Source organism: Papio anubis, chromosome 20 (assembly GCF_008728515.1).
Source record: "Papio anubis isolate 15944 chromosome 20, Panubis1.0, whole genome shotgun sequence".
Taxonomy (NCBI): Eukaryota; Metazoa; Chordata; class Mammalia; order Primates; family Cercopithecidae; genus Papio; species Papio anubis.
In genome coordinates this window covers 31,960,099-31,980,688 of record NC_044995.1, presented here as the reverse complement: position 1 = coordinate 31,980,688, position 20,590 = coordinate 31,960,099, and the positions used below count along the sequence as shown (strand labels likewise).

General features: G+C 43.9%; 2 protein-coding genes across 3 annotated transcripts in view; both read right to left on the bottom strand.

Moving 5' to 3' along the window:
• The window catches only part of ZNF682 (zinc finger protein 682), a 36,598-nt gene extending 18,439 nt beyond the window's left edge, over positions 1-18,159 (bottom strand). Inside the window, exons 1-2 of one of the 2 annotated variants that reach the window (XM_009193994.4) lie at positions 16,638-18,159; positions 935-1,061 (exon numbers count right to left, since the gene is read on the bottom strand). Coding sequence is in view for 1 of the 2 variants with exons in the window: in XM_009193993.4 (XP_009192257.2) it covers positions 935-1,061; positions 11,960-11,962 (130 nt within the window). In the remaining variant the exon portion in view is untranslated. Of the gene's footprint in view, positions 1-934; positions 1,062-11,959; positions 12,155-16,637 lie in introns of those variants that run through there. The other variant, XM_009193993.4, reaches the window with a different exon arrangement.
• LOC101007196 (zinc finger protein 506) overlaps positions 1-20,590 on the bottom strand; it is a 504,157-nt gene that overhangs the window by 270,848 nt on the left and 212,719 nt on the right.

Below are 20,590 nucleotides of genomic sequence, written 5' to 3'. Positions count from 1 at the left end.
TCTCTATAAAAATACAAAAACTAGCAAAGTGTGGTGGCACGTGCCTGTGATCCCAGCTACTTGGGAGGTTTAGGGAGGAGAACCGCTTGAACCCAGGAGGCAGAGATTGCAGTGAGCTGAGATCGCGCCACTGCACTCCAGCCTGGCAAGAGTGAGACTCTATCTCAAAAAAAAAAAAAAAGAAAAAAAAAAAAAGAAAAGAAAATTAATAACAAAATAATATTTCTAAACAGAAAGTTTAGAATATTTTATATTTTTGGGTGTTTAGCTTCCCTACCCAATACTACTTAATCAAAAATTGGTGGTAGAAGTTGGATTTTAAGGTCTGGTCAATAATATTTTATAAAGGAATTTTTATAATGGAATTCCAAGAATTACCACTAAAGGCTGGGTATGGTAGTTCACACTAGTAATCCCAACACTTTGGGAGGCCAAGGAGGGTGGCTCACTTGAGGTCAGGAGTTTGAGACCAGCCTGGCCAACATAGTGAAACCTCCTCTTTACTAAAAATACAAAAATTAGCTGGGTGTGGTGGTGGGTACCTGTAGTCCCAGATACTCAGGAGGCTAAAACAGGAGAATCACTGGAACCCAGGATGTGGAGGTTGCAGTGAGCTGGACTGTACCACTGCACTCAAGCCTGGGCAACAGAGCTAGACTCTGTCTCAAAAAAAAAAACCAAACAAACAAACAAAAAGAATTACCACTAAACTAGAGTGAAAAATGCCCATCACCTCAAGGCAGAAGAAAGTTAATGTAAACATAAAACTTCTTGAAAATTTTCTTCTCTATCCCAACAAATCCCCAAGTTTTCCTTGAAAGCAGAGATCTAAAACTCATTTACACAAAGCAGAAATCCCCACCAAACGTCCTACAGAGGAAAAAAGTAAAATCTTTAGTGTGAAATAGGAATTGTGTATTGAAGTTCTTCTCACCCAGAGAGACCAGGTTTCTGTAGTTCTCTAGCGTCACTTTCCTATACAAATTCTGCTGAGCAGGTTTCAGAAACTCCCACTCCTCCAAAGAGAATTCTATGGTCACATCCCTGAATGTCAACAGCTCCTGAAAAACAAAACAAAACAAAACACAGTGACCAACTGTGAACAGGCAGTTCTTGACTCCATGTGAAAAGAGAATTGCTGTGACTTATATCAGTTGCTGGAATTATTCAATAGGCATTTTTAACAAAAATAGTCTCTGATGTATTCTCTAACACTGAGGAAAGAAAATAGAATCCACATGGCCAGGTTCGGTGGCTCACGCCTGTAATCCCATCACTTTGGGAGGCCGAGGCAGGCAGATCACCTGAGGTCAGGAATTCCAGACCAGCCTGGCCAACATGGTGAAATGCTGTCTCTACTAGAAATACAAAAATTAGCTGGGTGTGGTGGTGCATGCCTGTAATCCCAGTTACTCAGGAGGCTGAGGGAGGAGAATCGCTTGAACTTGGGAGGCAAAGGTTACAGTGAGCCGAGATCATGACACTGCACCCCTGCCTGGGCTACAAACCAAAAGGAAAATAGAATCCACAAAACCAATGTAGATACTTTTCTAAATAATCAGTATAAAATTAAGGGCATCAACACAGGCATACACAGTTTGAGTTTTATGTCTGCAGATTACAGAGTAAGTTGTAAATATTACTCATACAGAGAAGTCATAATGGTTTAGAAGGTATCTGTCAAATTTTAATGTACACAACAATGAACTACATATCTAGTTAAAATGCAGTCTGATTCAGGTGATCTCAGGTGAAGCCTGAGTTTCTGAATTTCTTTTTTTTTTTTTTTTTTTTTTGAGACGGAGTCTCGCTCTGTCGCCCAGGCTGGAGTGCAGTGGCTGGATCTCAGCTCACTGCAAGTTCCGCTTCCCACGTTTACACCATTCTCCTGCCTCAGCCTCCCGAGTAGCTGGGACTACAGGTGCCCGCCACCTCGCCCAGCTAATTTTTTGTATTTTTTTAGTAGAGACGGGGTTTCACCGTGTTAGCCAGGATGGTCTCGATCTCCTGACCTCGTGATCCGCCCGTCTTGGCCTCCCAAAGTGCTGGGATTACAGGCTTGAGCCACCGCGCTCGGCCGAGTTTCTGAATTTCTAACAAGCTAGCCAGTGATACTAATGCGTCCGAATCAAGAATATTTTGTCAAACAGAGCAAGTGGTTGAGCCCCAGTTTATCGACTAGTAAACAAAGATAAGCCTTCATTTTCCAAAGCAAGCTTTAAGCAAAGAGAATCTAAAAAGAAAGGGGAGTTTGCAGATTAAATGTGATGGTTTATGTACAGTAAATCTCCCAAAGTACTTATGAATAATAAAGACAAAAATAATTAACTTTATAGTTTAAAAAAACCGTGAACCCAGGAGGCGGAGCTTGCAGTGAGCTGAGATCTGGCCACTGCACTCCAGCCTGGGCGGCAGAGCGAGACTCCGTCTCAAAAAAAAAAAAAAGAAAAAAAAAAAAAAAAAAAAAAAACCTGTCACAGACAGCCTTAACTTAGTGATTGAAATTAACATGAACTGGGCTGGGCATGGTGGCTCACGCCTGTAATCCCAGCACTTTGGGAGGCTGAGGCGGGCAGATCATGAGGTCAAGAGATCGAGGCCATCCTGGCTAACACGGTGAAACCCCATCTCTACTAAAAATACAAAAAATTAGCTGGGCATGGTGGCACGCACCTGTAATCCCAGCTACTCGGGAGGCAGAGGCAGGAGAATTGCTTGAACGTGGGAGGCGGAGGTTGCAGTGAGCTGACATTGCGCCACTGCACTCAAACCTGGGCGACAAAGTGAGACTGCGTCTCAAAAAAAAAAAAAGAAGAAATTAACATGAACTACAACAGAACAAATTGATGTGCAGTATCAACACACATGGGTGGACACATCATCAGAGCTATGATATTACGGGCAACAAAAAGTAAATTATAATCTTAATCTAAGCATAAAGAAACACCTTTATGCAAAGTTCAAGCTACAGATATCTCCCAGGTTTTCTAACCTCTAATAATGTATTTGAATAGTCTTTCCTCAGCATTTTAGAGAGCAAGTCTTAGCTAACTATTCTCTTTTCCAGAACCTTCTGAGTTATTCTGGGCAATTAGTGCCATCCTCTTTAAATGTGCATTTTAAAAATCCTGTTTCTGCACAGAGTTGATGGAACATCCAGATGGAACCTAAACAATACACATTCCCCCTTCACTAATATCTGAGGACCCTACACGATCCCTAAGAGAGATCTTAGGTATCTACACCTTTCCACATTGATGTGACACAAAGAAAACTTTATTTATTTATTTATTTATTTATTTATTTATTTATTTATTTTTGAGACAGAGTCACTCTGTCGCCCAGGTTGGAGTCCAGTGAGTTGTGTGATCCCGGCTCCCTGCAACCTCGCCTCCTAGGTTCAGGCGATTCTGCCTTAGCCTTCCAAGTAGCTGGGACCACAGGCACGTGCCACCACACCTGGTTCACCTGGTTAATTTTTTGGATTTTTAGTAGATACAGGGTTTCGCCATGTTGCCCCAGCTATTCTCAAACTCCTGGCCTCAAGCGATCCTCCCGCCTCAGCCTCCCAAAGTCCTGGGATTACAGGCATGAGCCACTGTGCCCAGTCACAAAGAACATTTTTATTCTTGCAGGTCATACACTTGATGGTGAGAACTGGTCATGGTATGTAAGAAGCCTAGATAGAAAGAATAAAGGAGAAGGCTCCGTTATATAAAACAGAAGAAGTGTCTCACACAACTGCAGCAGGTCAGAGGACAAGATCTGGAAATTTTCAAGGACCACACTTTGAAGGGTGGGGCTCTAAGATGTTGATGCTGACCTGCCATGATGCAGAAAATGTTTCCTATGGGCTTTCTGTACATTCTCAATCCAAAGTCAGGCCCTGTCTCATGAGTCCCAGAAGCCAGCGCTTATATGTAGTTTCTAGTGACATCAACCTGGCTGTACATTATCGGGTGTTATAGCATGCTGCGCAAAACCAGAGGAGAGATCCTGTCATGGAGATTCCTTTAATGCATTAGAAATGATGTGTCAACCAAAAAAAAAAAAAGAGGTCAAATTAATATAAGTAGAGAGTTCATACGTGCCACATTTGAGAACAGCAAGAACAGCAACCCGGAAGCATAGATTCAAGTTGGCTTGAAAATACACTTTGAATAGCAGCAGTGAGAAGCGGATTTTTTTTTTTTTGGAGACAGTCTCACTTTGTCACCCATGCTGGAGTGCAGTGGCATGATCTCGGCTCACTGCAAACTGAATCCTTGGTTCAAGCAATTCTCCTGCCTCAGTCTCCTGAGTGACTGGGATTACAGGCATGCCCGGCTAATTTTTTTTTTGTATTTTTAGTAGAGGCGGGGTTTCGCCATGTTGGCCAGGCTGGTCTCGAACTCCTGACCTCAAGTGATCCACCCACCTCAGCCTCCCAAAGTGCTTGGATTACAGGCGTGAGCCACCGTGCCCAGTCAAGAGGTAGATTTTTAAAGGTAAAAAAGGGGAACAGAAAGTGGGCTGATACAAAGTTCTTTATCAAGGATTCTCATGAGTTTACAGGAATAACATTGATTAGTGATTGGCTATATAGGGTTAAGCTGGAAGGTGTGGGCTATAGTGTCCTGTGTGACATTATTAGATTAATTTATAGCTATGTGTGGCAGTAACAAGCAGTTTCAAGAGATGAATACATTGCTCAAAGGAGAAGTAGGACATAATTCTGGATTCATTTTAATGTCTCTCTGGGCCCGATAACTAACAGAACTTGCATCCCTCAGATAAAAGCTCTTTTACTTTCTCAAATCCCAGGGTCTGGATTCAAATTTGGGGTTTCAGATTTAGGTTTCAGAGGTGTGGGAAAGCAGCAGGTGCCTTCTGCACATTCGGCAGGCATTTGTGCAGGAGCAGGAAAAGAACATTGTAAATTCTTAGGTCTATTCAATACATATGTGTAACCCTGACAGGGTTTCTAGGCCCTAATTGTCTCTGAATTCATTTCAGATCTGAAGATGCCAGGGACATTGAAAGAGGTGGAATGGCTGATTGCTGCCCTGTAAAGTTATTTTTGTAGAAATCTGACCTGACTGCTCTACAAGGGACTATAGAACACAAATAGGCAGAGAGACCATTTTGCCTGCAAATTTGGGGTTTGCACAATTGCGGGTGGTGACTGGAAGCCCAAGAGGGAATGACCCTCTAGGGTGAAGTCTGATGGGTACCTTCTATGTTTATATCATACCTGGTCTTTTCCGACAGTGTTTTGAAAATGTAATTAAAACCACAATCATCTCCAACCCTAGAAAAACTCTCCACAGTGGCAGAAGAGAAAGCAAAAACTGTATGATTACACAATTAAGCCAGAGCGTGACATTAATTGCAGGCAATTTGCTAAGAGATTGCAAAGACAGAAAGAACGTTGTCACAATTAGATCTCAAGAAGAAGACGTGACAGCACTCACTTGTCGTAGTTTATCCTAAATCCACCTGGGAATTGGAGAGGTCAGTTGATTATATTCTATAAAAGATAAACTTCCCACATCTTCATGACAAGAGGTGGTTTTGCAACGTGGAGCGAAATTCAGGTAGCTGGTGAAGGTAGGATTTTACTCCTCTATAGAAACTGTGGTGCCAGGTGCGGTGGCTCAATACTGTAATTCCAGCACTTTGGGAGGCCAAGGTGGGCAGATCACCCGAGATCAGGAGTTCGAGACAAGCCTGGCCAACGTGATGAAACCCCGTCTCCACTAAAAATACAAAAAATTAGCCAGACGTTGTGGCGGGCGCCTGTAGTCCCACCTACTTGGGAGGCTGAGGCAGGACAATCGCTTGAACCTGGGAGGTAGAGGTTGCGGTGAGCCGAGATCACGCCATTGCACTCCAGCCTGGGTGACAGAGGGAGGCTCCGTCTCAAAAAAAGAAAAAAGAAACTGTGGAAGAGGGATCTATGTTCTTGGCTATTTATATATTAAATAAATGGCTCCTGACTCAGAGTGCTGGGCCATGGTGCTCCTGCCCGTGAAGTTTAGGCTACAGCCTGCAGCCCACACAGACCTTCACGGCTGCATCTGCGCTCCAGCACCATGCCACAGAGCAGAGCCCTGGGCTGCAGGAGGAGGCACTCCTGGTTAGAAGTATATTTTCACAATAATGGAAATGAAAGTGGTGTTCCAGCCTAAGTTTCTGGGTTTTTTTTTTTTTTTGAGACAGTGTCTCACTCTGTTGCCCAGGCTAAAGTGCAGTGACATGATCTCGGCTCACTGCAACCTCCACCTGCCGGGTTCAAGCGATTCTCCTCCCTCAGCCTCTCGAGTAGCTGGGACTACAGGTGCCCGCCACCACGCCTGGCTAATTATTTGTATTTTTAGTAGAGATAGGGTTTTGTCATGTTGGTCAGACTAGTTTCAAACTCCTGACCTCAAGTGATCCTCCTGCCTTGGCCTCCCAAAGTGCTGGGATTACAGGCATGAGCCACCACGCCCAGCCTCCAGCTTCAGTTTCTACTGATAACGATGACATGGAAAAAGTACTACTGGATGCCCATCATGAAGTCTGGATGGAGTTGCTCCACAAGTTGTCATCATGACAGCCCACCTCACTCACAGACACAAGGCACCAACAGAGATTCTGAAACACCCAAGGCATTGGAGAGAAAAACAGTTATTAGTCTGTGGAAGATTATATGGAGAGAAAGAAAGAAGTTGAAAGCATATTGAAGGAATACTCAGATTCGATATGGGATTGGTTAAGTGAGCAAGAAAAAATTCCCCCCAATGTGTTTCTCTTTAAAGAACCAAAGAGCGCAGCTTCTCTCAGCATGAAAAACACGTGCATTCTGAAGAACAGATACAAATTCTATGTAGAATTTCTAGAGGTTTTTCTTCCATTTTTGCTGCTATCTCATCTGTTGGCCACTGGACTGGGGATTTATATTAGAAGCCATCTAACAACATCCACCGGCATCTTTTGATGAGGAATAGGAAACAACATTGTTCACATACTGGAATTATATCTGAGCTTGTGGCACAGCTAAATGAAGAGCTATTATCATCCATGGGTGGGTGACTGCATCCATTGCATTTATTAGTTCTGTAAATGCTGCATGCCTAAGTTAGTAAAATGAAAAAATAGGGCCAGGTGTGGTGACTCACGCTTGTAATCCCAACACTTTAGGAGGCCGAGGCGGACGGATCACCTGAAGTTGGGAGTTCGAGACCAGCCTGACCAACATGGTGAAACCCCATCTCTACTAAAACTATAAAATGAGCTGGGCGTGGTGGCACATGCCTGTAATCCTAGCTACTTGGGAAGCTGAGGCAGGAGAATCACTTGAACCTGGGAGGCAGAGGTTGTGGTGAGCCAAGATCAGGCCATTGCACTCCAGTCTGGGGCAACAAGAGCAAAACTCCATCGCCAAAAAAAAAAGAAAAGAAAAAATAAGGTCAGTCCCGGTGGCTCATGCCTGTAATTCAAGCACTTTGGGAGGCTGAGGCGGGCAGATTGCCTCAGGTCAAAAGTTTGAGACCAGCCTGGCCAGGATGGCAAAACCCTGTCTCTACTAAAAAAATCCAAAAACTAGCCGGGCATATTGGTGAGTACCTGTAATCCCAGCTACTTGGGAGGCTGAGGCATAAGAATTGCTTGAACCTGGGAGGTAGAGGTTGCAATGAGCTGAGATAGTGCCACTGCACTCCACCCTAATCAACAGACTGAAATTCTTTCTCAAATATATATATGTATATATAGACACTAAAATCATGCTGACCTCTAATCATATCTATTGGATTAATTAGTAAGCATATTAATTGATGTGACAGAGGTGGGGTTAATATCTATTGTAACAATTTGTTACTATATTTTTTCTTTTTTTTTTGAGATGGAGTTTTGCTCTTGTTGCCAAGGCTGGAGTACAGTAGCATGATCTTGGCTCACTGCAACCTCTGCCTACCTGTTTCAAGCAATTCTCCTGCCTCAGGCTCCCGAGTAGCTGAGATTACAGGTGCCCACGACCACACCCAGCAAATTTTTGTATTTTCAGTAAAGACATTGCTTCACCATGTTGGCCAGGCTGGTCTCGAACTCCTGACCTCATGATCCACCTGCCTCAGCTTCCTAAATTGCTGTGATTACAAGCATGAGCCACCATGTCCAGCCTATTTTCTTTTGATATAAAAAATAAACATCTTAGGATAAATAATTTTAATATATTACTCATAATGTATGAGTATTCAAAAACTATCTGTAATATTAACTCAGTTAAAATAATTTATATTTCAAAAGAATGCATAATATTAAAATCATTATTTTAAGGGAGTTTGTCCAAAATAAATATTGTGCTGTTATATTCACACGATTGTACAAAATACTGTTTATTTTATTTTTATATTTTTGAGACGGAGTCTCGCTCTGTTGCACAGGCTGGAGTGTGATCCCAGCTCACTGCAACCTCTGCCTCCCAGGTTCAGGCAATTCTCCTGCCTCAGCCTCCCAAGTAGCTGGGATTACAGGCGCTTGCCACCACACCCAACTAATTTTTGTATTTTTAGTAGAGACGGAGTCTCACTATGTTGGCCAGGCTGGTCTTGAACTCCTGACCTCAGGTGATACTCCCACCTCAGATTCCCAAAGTGCTGGGATTACAGGCGTGAGCCACTGCACCCGGAAAATACTGTTTAATTTAAATGGATGTAATTTGCCTACACAAGAGTACATATAACTATGCCAACTGTTCTTAAAAAACAAATAGAAACCAAGGTACAGGGCATACTCTAAGCTGGTCTTGCTATTGCAGCATAAGCACTTCGACCTCCACGTATTAGTAATTACCTTGGATCATCAGTTTTCTAGCGAAAACACCTATTGTTTTTCTCTCTCCAGATACTGAAGAGATACCCTTCAGTATCTGTGACCCTTTAGCTTTCTGGATTGCTGAATTAAATCCTATCCTTTGTGTTCACTTTTTGTATTTTTTAAGACAAAGTTTCACCCCTGTTGCCCAGGCTGGAGTGAAGTGGGCGAATGACCTGAGGTGAGGAGTTCAGAACCAGAATGGCCAACATGATGAAACCTTGTCTCTACTAAATATACAAAAAATTACCCAGGTGTGGTGATGGGCGCCTGTAATCCCAGCTACCCGGGAGGCTGAGGCAGGAGAATAGCTTGAACTCGGGAGGCAGAGGTTACAGTGAGCTGAGACTGTGCCATTGCACTCCAGTGTGGGCAACAAGAGTGAAACGCCATATTAAAAAAAAAAAAAAAAGATTTACATATATTTTGAAGAAGCAGAGAAAAATGGTACATATAAAAGTCGTCTAGGCCAGGCACGGTGGCTCATGCCTGTAATCCCAGCATTTTGGGAGGCCAAGGCAGGAGGATCTCTTGAGGCCAGGTGTTCGACACCAGTTCGGGGAACATGGTGAGCTGCTGTCTCTACAAAAAAAAATTAGGCAGGCAAGTTGGTGCATGCCTATAGTCCTAGGCAATTGGGAGGCTGAGGCAGCAAGACTGCTTAAGCTCAAGAGTTCAAGATTACAGTGAGCTATGATCACGCCGTTGCACTCTAGCCTAAGTGGAAGAGTGAGATTCTGTCTCAAAAAAAAAAAATTAATCAATCAATAATAGTACTTTTCTAAATTATATCCTTTAAGAAAAGGCAAAAGAACAAAATGTCTTCCCTCATTTTCAAGTGGGGGAATGAAGCCTCTTATGTCTAATTTGCATTTCCTTCTGTAAAAGGTAGGTCTAGGCCCATGGTCTTGAACTACTGGACATCTGAATTCCAGTAGGTGCTGGATTCAGACAACTTAGGTGTGGCGTTGAGCACACTGCGTGCACATAAAAAAAGGGTTTGTGGGTGGAACTAAAAGGCAAACGAGGGAAAGTTGCTATCAAGAAACCATGGGTGGGACAGTGCAGGCTTAGGGAAGGACTGGTTCATGCTATAGATCGTGTCCCAGGAGAGGCTATGCTCTGACTTCTTCCTGTGTCCATGTAGGCAGATGAGACTATGATTAGGTGGCACAGAAGCCTGGGTTGGTGAATAAAACAGGTTGCCAGTACAGATTGCCTTTCAAGCTCTACTGATAAAATGTGTAAATACACTTAATTAAAAACTAAAGTTAAAATAAGTAAAGAAATCTTTCCAAGGTGACAAACTCAGGAAGCGGCAATGCTGATTGGAACACAGACATATCTGACTCAGATGTCAAGTCAAGCCGTTCTATCACTTGGGACATTTTCCCACTCCCATCCTGCTCACTGAAGTGGACAATAACCGTACTACCAAGAGCCACTGTGCTATGCCCCACTGTGTCCCTTCGATGCATTTTGCTTTGCAGGTTTGTGCACTGCCTCACCGGGTTGGGTGTTCTTCATTCTTCGGGATATTTTTTCTCTCTTCACCAATCTGAGAAAATTTTCTCCTCAATACCAGCATCCAATTGCCTGGCCAGCACTGTATCTCTAAGAAACGGAAACTGGGAGCTGGGGAAGAAAATCTCAATGTCCTAATGGATTTGCTTTTAGAGGAAAGGTATACCTGATTTCTCCCAGGCACAAGGCACCAATCACTCCACAGACAGGCGGCATTCCCATACCTCAGGCTGCCCCTGAGAGGAAATGACCCAGGGGCTGATATTCACTAGACACCTCAGGAGACACAGCCACCGTTCTGAAACTCAAAACCAGGAAAATAACACAGGGTGGCTGAGGATGCATTGCCCTGTGAAGTTTCCAAAGTGGAACCTCAACCTAAAAACATTCCGATAAGGTGTCTGTGCCTAGGAAATATTAAAGGGAGACTAGCACAAAGGTTTTGTTTTTTGGTCTTTTTTTTTTTCCACAGTGGAGTGTTGGGATTATTCTCTGCTTTCATCTCCTGTAAAATGTTTGCAAATGAAAAACATTTATTTTTCTAAAAAGTGCCATCCGCTGCTCTTTGAAATAATGATTAATCAAAATACTGTATCTGAAATGTACAAAAAAGGACTAAGAGTTGATAATGTTGTGAATTAGAGAGGGGAAGTTGGTGTTGAAGACTGTCAGGAAAGAACTGAAAATTTAAAATTTGACTGCAAGCCACAGTTAGGCTGGGGCAACAGAGTGGTGGATTTGAGACTCTGCTTGTCACACATTTGGAAAATACAAGAGAAAATCACTTCTCCTGTGGAGTGTTAATTAAATAGCAGGCAGTTGAGGTGGCTCTAGTGCCCTGAGTTCCTACATTAAAACACACACACACACACACACACACACACACACACACACACACGCAAATACATTTCTTGTAAATTGCTACCTTAGGGGGAAACAAAATTCAGTTTTAAGCAACCACAAACCTTCAATTAACTTCTGATTACATAACCAGGCAATGACAACCTGAATAGTCTAAATAAGATGATCACATAACTGGAACGAGTCAGTTACTGAATTCGGTTTGCTTCTTCCTTCACCTATGAAAAAACTTTCCTTCAAGCCCTTCGGTTGGACCCCAAACCACAAACCGTGGCTGGGTGCTCTCCGATCATGAATCACTGTTAACTTCAGTAAGTTTTTAACATTTTAAAGGTGACTCCCATTGTTTTTTAACAGGAGAAGGAAAAGACTGAGGACCCCCGGGATCACAGCACTTCCCACGCACAAACCACACACGGGGTCTGGACTCTGCCCTGAGGACCCTTCCATTGTCCCCGCAATCGGGGCAGACGCGAGAACGCGCGCGGTGCTTCCCAGGGTGGGCTCCGGGCGGGATGCGGGAGAACGGAACGGGATGCCCGCCCGGATTCATGGTTGCTGGCCCACCTCGCACCCTGTGCCGGGAGGGGACCGAGGGCCGAGCTGTGCCTGCAGGGACTCCAGTCCGCAGACCCCGCAGCTGACAGCGTGGAGGCCCCGGTCCCGTCACAGCCGGTTCCGGCCGCTTTCAACCAGCCCTGCCCCCACCTCGGGACGCGCGGCCTGGCACACTCACCATTTTTCGGCTTCCGGGATGTCCCGGAGTCTTAGCTCTGGATCTCACAGCATCTGCAGGTCAGAAGGTGACAGAGACTGCGACCGAGTCACCGAGACCTCCTAGCGCAAAGGATACTAAGCAATGAAGATGGACCCTGAGCTCTGGCTGGAGCGAGACAAAGGCCCCGCCAGCTCCAGGACACCGCCTCCTCTACCTTGGCTGCGCACCTGATTGGACAGTTCCCACTCCAACGCCCATGATTGGATACAGTTCCACGCCCCGTCCCCTCAGGTCATGAGTGATAATAGACGTGATCTGAGAATGGGTTTATGAAAAAGGCAGGAGTTACAGGTTTTTCCTGAACCCTTTTCTGGCGCCCTTCCTTCCTTAACTGGAAACTGGCCCCGCCTGGGGAACATTTGCATTTAACTTTGTATATAAGGTTATCTTTATTTGTGAATAATAGACATATGCTATTCACAAATGGAAACAATATGACAATTATTTTAAAATTTCAGATTTCATCACTTTCCTAGCCTCCAGTCTTTTGAGCAGGCAGCCTGAGATGTCACAAGGGAGGCAATTCTCTAAGAAATAAACTGTGAGGCACATATGAATTTTAAATTTTCTAGTAGCCACATTTTAAAAAACAAACTAGGCATGGTAGCCTGTGCCTGTAGTTCGAGCTACTAGGGAGGCTGAGGCGGGAGCATCACTTGAGGCTAGGTGTTTAAGACCAGCTCTGGCAACATAGCGAGACCCCATCTCTGCAAAAAATAATTAAAAGTTTCGCCAAGCCTGGTAGTGCACGCCTGTAATCCTGGCTACTCAGGAAGGCTGAGGCGGGAGGATCACTTGAGCCTGGGAGGTCAAAACTGCAGTGAGCCACGATCACACCACTGCATTACAGCCTGGGTGACAGAGTGAAACCCTGTTTAAAAAAAAAAGATCTCTGAAGAAGGCATTTTCTGTTTCTGCAATTTAGCCAAGCAGTTAAGTACGTCTTGAAGTCATCTTCGAATTTTTAACAGGGCAAGGATGTTTTCTAAAACCCCAATCTCCAGAGTTGCCATGAGGCAAATCCCCCCAGCGTACATGAAAATCACTCACAGCTAATGCATTCCTCATCAGATCCAGGGCTTCTTACCCCTGGCAAATAAAAATCACCTGCGGGGCAGGGAGCGGTGGTTCACCCCTGTAATCTCAGCATTTTGGGAGGCCGAGGCGGGCGGATCACCTGAGGTCAGGAGTTCGAGACCAGCCTGGCCAACATGGTGAAACCCTCGTCTCTATTAAAAATACAAAAATTAGCCGGGCATGATGGCACACGCCTGTAATCCCAGCTACGCGGGAGGCTGAGGCAGGAGAATGGCTTGAACCTGGGAGGCGGAGGTTGCAGTAAGTTGAGATCCAGCCATTGCAGAGTGAGACTTCGTGGCGGGGAGGGGGGTTCGGAAGATGGTGGAGAATGACTGGCAGGGCGGGGCAGGATGGAAACTTAAAATCCCTTAAGCCCAAGTTGCAACAGACCAATTAAATTAGAATCCTTGGAGTTGGATCTGGGCAACAATATGGTTTAAAGCTCTCAGGGTGATTACAGTGTGTAGCCAAGCCCCCAAACCACTGCTTTTCACCAACAGTTTGATGAATTAGTTACAAATGGTTTTTCAAATGCATGTAAAAACGTTTGCTGCTGAGTTGTGACCTTGCAATCTTAACTCATTTCCTACTTACTATACTTTGCAGAACCAACCTCTGCTACTCCCTTTGTTCCTGATTCTACCTGGCTCCATATGTGCTTAGTGCATACTATGCACGGGGCACTGTGCTGTGTGCCCTGGTCCCGGTGAGCATCATTCTTGGGGGAGAATCTTGCTGAAAACAAAATCACATCCCAAAAAGTTAAAATCATCCTACTGGCTGGGCACAGTGGCTCACACCTGTAATTGCAGCACTTTGGGAGGCCGAGGCTGGTGGAACACGAGGTCATACGTTCGAGACCAGCCTGGCTAACACAGTGAAACCCCATCTCTACCAAATATACAAAAAATTAGCCAGGCATGGGGGCAGGCGCCTCTAATCCCAACTACTTGGAGGCTAAGGCAGGAGACTCTTGTAGTGGGCCAAGATTGCACCACTGCACTCCAGCCCAGGGGACAGTGCGAGACTCCATCTCAAAACGAACAAACAAACAAACGAAAAAACCATGCTACTTACAGAATTGAGGTGAAAATTAAAAGACCTAGGGGGTCACCCAAAGTTAGAACCTGAATCAATAACTTGGAATATTAATATATATCTGATGGTGCCCTGAGCACACTTGTCCATTTTATTTTATTTTACCTTATATTATTTTATTTTTATTTTTTGAGACAGAGTCTTGCTCTGTCGCCCAGGCTGGAGTACAGTGGCACGGATCTCGGCTTACTGCAACCTCCGCCTCCCAGGTTCAAGTGATACTCCTGCCTCAGCCTCCTCAGCAGCTGGGATTACAGGCACACAGCAACACGCCCAGCTAATTTTTTGTATTTTTAGTACAGACGAGGTTTCACCATGTTGGCCAGACCTTGGGTGATCTGCCCGCCTCGGCCTCCCAGAGTGCTGGGATTGCAGGCGTGAGCCACTGCACCCTGCCACATGTCCGCCTTTAAAATAAAACAAAATAAAGCATTACTATTATTCTCATATATTAATCTATAACTACTATGCAAACATGTAATATTTAAATTTTGATTGATGTATAACATGCATACAGAAATATATGTGCAAAACATTTATGGAAAGGTTGATGAATTATTACAAACCGAACTTGGGTAACCAAGAAATAGAATCAGACGTACTCATGCCCGACAGTCACTTTCTCCTTCTCTTCCCAAAAGTAAGAGCTTAAGAGTTAAGTGTAGATCGACTTTGTCATTTTGTACAAGTGTTTTATTACAGAGCATTAAAAACATATACAAGATACAAAGGAGGTGTATAATAGACCTGTTACCCAGCTTTAACAGCAACCTGACACGTGCCATTTTTGTTTCATTGACATTTCAACCAATTTCCCAACCCTTTATTAATTTTTTAGTTTTTTTTAGATAAAATGTATACACATTAAAAGGTGCGATCTTAACTGTACTTTTTGGACAAATCACCTCGCTCATATACACATCTCCTCTTTTAAGAACAGAATTACTCCACTTAACAATCATAAATGTGCCCTCAAGTTACCTCAAAGTATTATTTAAAATCTAGATTTTTATAAAGTAGGTCTGAGTTTGGACTCAGAATTCATATTTCTTTTTTTTTTTTTTGTTTGAGACGGAGTCTCCCTCTGTCACCCAGGCTGGAGTGCAGTGGCCGGATCTCAGCTCACTGCAAGCTCCACCTCCCGGGTTTACGCCATTCTCCTGCCTCAGCCTCCCGAGTAGCTGGGACTACAGGCGCCCGCCACCTCGCCCGGCTAAGTTTTCGTATTTTTTAGTAGAGACGGGGTTTCACCGTGTCAGCCAGGATGGTCTCGATCTCCTGACCTCGTGATCCGCCCATCTCGGCCTCCCAAAGTGCTAGGATTACAGGCTTGAGCCACCACGCCCGGCCCAGAATTCATATTTCTAACAAAGTACAGATCCATAGAGCACACGGCAAGTACAAAGTCTCTTTTATCTAAAGTAAATACCATTGGATGAATAAAATTAAAAGAAATTGACTTAAGGTGAAAGGACAAATCGAAACATCTGTGCAATATGCTATCTGTAGGAGCATTTGGTTAAGAAAAACAAATTCACCAAAATTTTTTATTATTTTAATAACCAAAATTGGCAAAATTCCTACTATTGTTTTCATAGAAATGCTCCCTCACAATAAAAAATTTTCACATAGGAACGGGCGCGGTGGCTCACGCCTGTAATCCCAGCACTTTGGGAGCCCGAGGCAGGTGGATCACGAAGTCAGGAGTTCAAGACCGGCCTGGCCAAGATGGTGAAACCCCCTCTCTACTAAAACTACAAAAATTAGCCAGGCGCAGTGGCAGGCGCCTGTAATCCCAGCTGCTCAGGAGGCTGAGCCAGGAGAATCACTTGGACCTGGGAGGCGGAGGTTGCAGTGAACTGAGATCACGCCACTGCACTCCAGCCTGGGTGACAGAGTGAGACTCCGTTGCAGGAAAAAAAAAAAACGGAAAGAAAATTCGTATCATGAGAAGGCACTGGTTAAAAACAGCAAATATTTGAAAGTAAATGTCTTCTAACATTAAGTAGCAGATACCTTTTGAAGCCCATAGATGGCCTTTACATAGTTACCCAAACTTCAGTCGTTAACACAGTAAGTGCAGATAATTTTTATAGCTTCCTATTAAAATTGTGTTAATGCCTTTACAAATTTTAACTCAAGTTTTCTTCTAAAATTCACTAACTTAAATTTTGTATATGGCATATAGGTTCCCTTTACATTCAACTTAAATTTCCTTATTAGGCAGTACCTATGTGTCTACCACCCAATATTATTTGGGGTTCCTCCATTCGCACAGACATCACGGCTGGAGAAACAGGCTGTTCCTGCTTCTTCTTCCTCTTCAGTGCATCAGTTCATCAGTCAACCAAGTCGTGTGGGAGTGGAGGTCATATATCCCCTAGCATAGAGGGTGTCATTCCTGCGCACCCTGCTCAGCATAGAAAAAGATCAGAAGGTCCTCTCAGGGGACACTTACTCAGGGAGGGCTAGCCCCTTAAGTTGAGAGAGCTCTAATCAGCAGGTATAGACTTTTCAGGAGGGAGGGATGAGGCAGCCATTCTGAACGTGGAGCTCCACCACCTCTTGTCCCATCTCCAGACAATTCTGGAGGGCTGTTCTGGCACATGTCTGAAGGTGCACATGGAGGAACAGTGTGGGCTTCGATCTGGTTCAGATGATGTCTGTCCTGGAGAGGCAGGAGGTCAGTGCTCAGTATCTGGGCTGGTGTCTTCCAGGTCACTAGGTTACGTTTTTGTATCCAAGTCCATTTTCACTAGGGAAGAGGCCAGACAGTCTAAATGGCTTCCAGAGCCCCTCTCTGCTTCTCTTTGGGAGATAGGGTCTGAAAGAGGCCAAGTCAGTATTTTGGGGAAATTCTACAAAGTCTGGTTGGAAACTGGGGAGACCTCTTGCCTGGTGCTTAGTATTTGCAGTCCTAGCCACATAGATGTTTGTTAGTCCTAGCCACACAGAGCTAGGTTTGCATTTACATCAGCACAACCTTAAGTCAGAGTTGAAGAAGTGGCCAGGATAAATGTCTGGGTTGCAGGCTGGAGAACGTCATAAAAGCAAACTGCTAGTTTGCTGATTTTCGTCTCGGCAATGAGCATTGAGTCCTGGCCAAAGTGCTTGAGTGCAGTATGAGGCCAATTCATAAATCCACCTCCATGCATCGGCTGTCCATAAGATAAGAGGAAGCTCAGTTCATGTGTTGATGAGAGGCTCTGCCAGGTGAAAGAATCACAACTCAGGTGTCTTGACAGCTGGCTGACTTGTGAGAAAAGATCCAGGACAGATCTATTTTTGGATGCATGGACAGGCTTCAGCCTTTTAGAATAATGTGGGAGAAATGGTACGCAAATAAAATATGGTAGGAACTCCTGATAATAAAGAGTAAAAACATGAACTTAATAAAAAGAAGACACAGAACCTACAAAAACATTCTATGGTAAAAGAAATACAAATGGACTTTTCTAGCATAAAGAGGCATTCAACCATAATGGTGATCAGGGGAAAATAAATTACAAAATAAATGTGTTTGGTTGGTGTGTAATCAGGGATACTAATCTGTATCTTTGTTTGGGTTTCATTTTGAGATTGAGGATGGGAAATGACTTATAGCCCTCAGGGGCCTTTGAGAAATGTGGCAATCATGCCCAAGAGCTATGTTCTTCCTGTTCATTCTTGACACTGGCTGAAGAGCCTCAGCTGAGAGAACGACCCACAAATACAGGTTAGGGATAGACTGTGGGGCTCTGCACCTAGAGAGAGGAGAGTCACCTAAACTCTTTACCGCAGCCCAATCCAAATGAGGATAATTCCAAGGAAACTAAACTCAAAGACAGAAACAGCACGGCTAGGTTAGGCAAGAATTTGACTCTTCCAAGGTGAGAAGAAACAGAGGATGGATTAACACAGCCTTCCCTGGGAAGGAAACTGGGAGCTTTTTTAGCAACTGGGCCTTATAGATCCTGGACTCTGTGTAAAAAGTAAAGTAGAGGTTCCTCTTCAAAGACTTTCCTCCCCATTTGATTATGAATAAATAGTAACTTCTCTTAGAAGCAAAATTTATTCAAAGACCGGTGCTCCTAAATATTTGCCCTGGCATGCTTATAGTGGTCCAAGCAAGCATTAGGTCATAGCCTGTTCCTCTTCCTCATTTAAAAGTATTTTCACCTTTCTCAGCATTCCACAAGTTACTTCCTCCTTCCTTCGTTCTCCTCTACCTTTGTCTCTTTTAAAAAGTTCTAAGTTGCTAAACAATCGTGGACAAATACAGAATGTGAGGTCCTGTTCCAGCAGTAGGGTGGATGTGTCAGGTTATAAATGACCCTGTCTCTTGTTCGGTGTACTCTCGTGGCAAAACTGCTGGCGAGTGTACCCTTTCTGCAGGAAGTAAAAATGGCCTCACTAAATAAATTAAATTGATGTTCAAGTGCTATTTCTTTACGGCACTGAAAAACAAACATTTCAAAACACTCTGGAAACAGAAAATGTGGCTCCTGCAGGAAAAGGTCTGCTACTTGTCAGACACTTTTACACTCATTGTGGTAGTAAATGACAGAACCTGTAGTGGTCCTAGGAAAGAAGCATGAACAGTGTACTCAGAATGGTGAACTCTAGGTTTTCTCGAGGGTCAAGATTACTGATATTTCATGTCTTATATTTCATGTAAGACATTTGATGTCTTTTGGATATCTTATGACAGTTATGCATTTCTTTATAATCAGAAAAAAATTAGCATATAATCATGCATATATGTTTGTATATTGTACAGTGTATCAAAATGAATATGTATTTATTTTCTCCCCCTTCTTTTTTTTTTTTTTTTTTTGAGACGGAGTCTCGCTCTGTCGCCCAGGCTGGAGTGCAGTGGCTGGATCTCAGCTCACTGCAAGCTCTGCCTCCCGGGTTCACGCCATTCTCCTGCCTCAGCCTCCCGAGTAGCTGGGACTAAAGGCGCCCGTCACCTCGCCCGGCTAGTTTTTTTTTTTTGTATTTTTTAGTAGAGATGGAGTTTCACCATGTTAGCCAGGATGGTCTCGATCTCCTGACCTTGTGATCCACCTGTCTCGGCCTCCCAAAGTGCTGGGATTACAGGCTTGAGCCACCGCGCCCGGCCTATTCTCCCCACTTCAATTCAGAAAAAGCTGAAGCTCTTTACTCTCTCAGCCTGAGTCCAGGGAGGACTGATATCCACAAATTAGTGGATAGAAACTAATCAGCATTCTCTAATGGAGAAGTGTTTCTATTTTTTGCAGGTTGATAAAATCATGGTGAAATTACCATGCTACGTTTTTTAGTTTTTATTGTTTAATATAAAATCTAAAACAAGATACATTAAATGCTTATTGACACATGTATTTATTCCTCACCTGGTTCATAATATCTGCCTAATTTTAAATTTTCTTCCATTTCATAGGTTTCAATTGATCTTATTTTATTGTAGGATATTAAATCTTATACAGGCATTGTTATTTTATATATTATGTTCTTTTATTTTGTATATTTTCTATTGGCATTTTACACTGAAACAAAGCAGTGTTTCATCATATAAATGACTTTATCTGTATTTTAAAAATAAGTCTGGCCAGGTGCGGTGGCTCACACCTGTAATCCCAGCACTTTGGGAGGCCGAGGTGGGTGGATCACGAGGTCAGGAGATCGAGACCAACCTGGCTAACACTGTGAAATCCCATCTCCACTAAAAATAAAAAAAAAATTAGCCCGGCGTGGTGGCGGGCGCCTGTAGTCCTAGCTACTCGGGAGGCTAAGGCAGGAGAATGGCATGAACCCGGGAGGCAGAGCTTGCAGTGAGCTGAGGTCGCGCCACTGCTCTCCAGCCTGAGTGACAGAACAAGACTCCACCTCAAAAAATCCCTAATACTATCCACATATGAATTTGGAGGGGGACACAAATATTTAAACCACAGCAAAAATTTAATAAGGAGAAAAAACTATGTGAAGGATGACATCACTAATACTTGATGTGTCAAAAATTGATGTTCCTATCACAAAGGAAAGAAATGACTTATTCTTCATGACACAGAACAAAATAAAGGTCCAATGAAAGATAAATCTGGCCGGGTGCGGTGGCTGAAGCCTGTAATCCCAGCACTTTGGGAGGCTGAGACGGGCGGATCACGAGGTCAGGAGGTCGAGACCATCCTGGCTAACACGGTGAAACCCCGTCCTACTAAAAAATACAAAAAACTAGCCGGGCAAGGTGGCGGGCGCCTGTAGTCCGAGCTACTCGGGAGGCTGAGGCAGGAGAATGGCGTGAACCTGAGAGGAGGAGCTTGCGGTGAGCTGAGATCTGGCCACTGCATTCCAGCCTGGGTGACAGAGCAAGACTCCGTCTCAAAAAAAAAAAAAAATCTCCTGCCGGAAAGATAAATTTATCTGGTACAATATATCAGAAATTCAAAA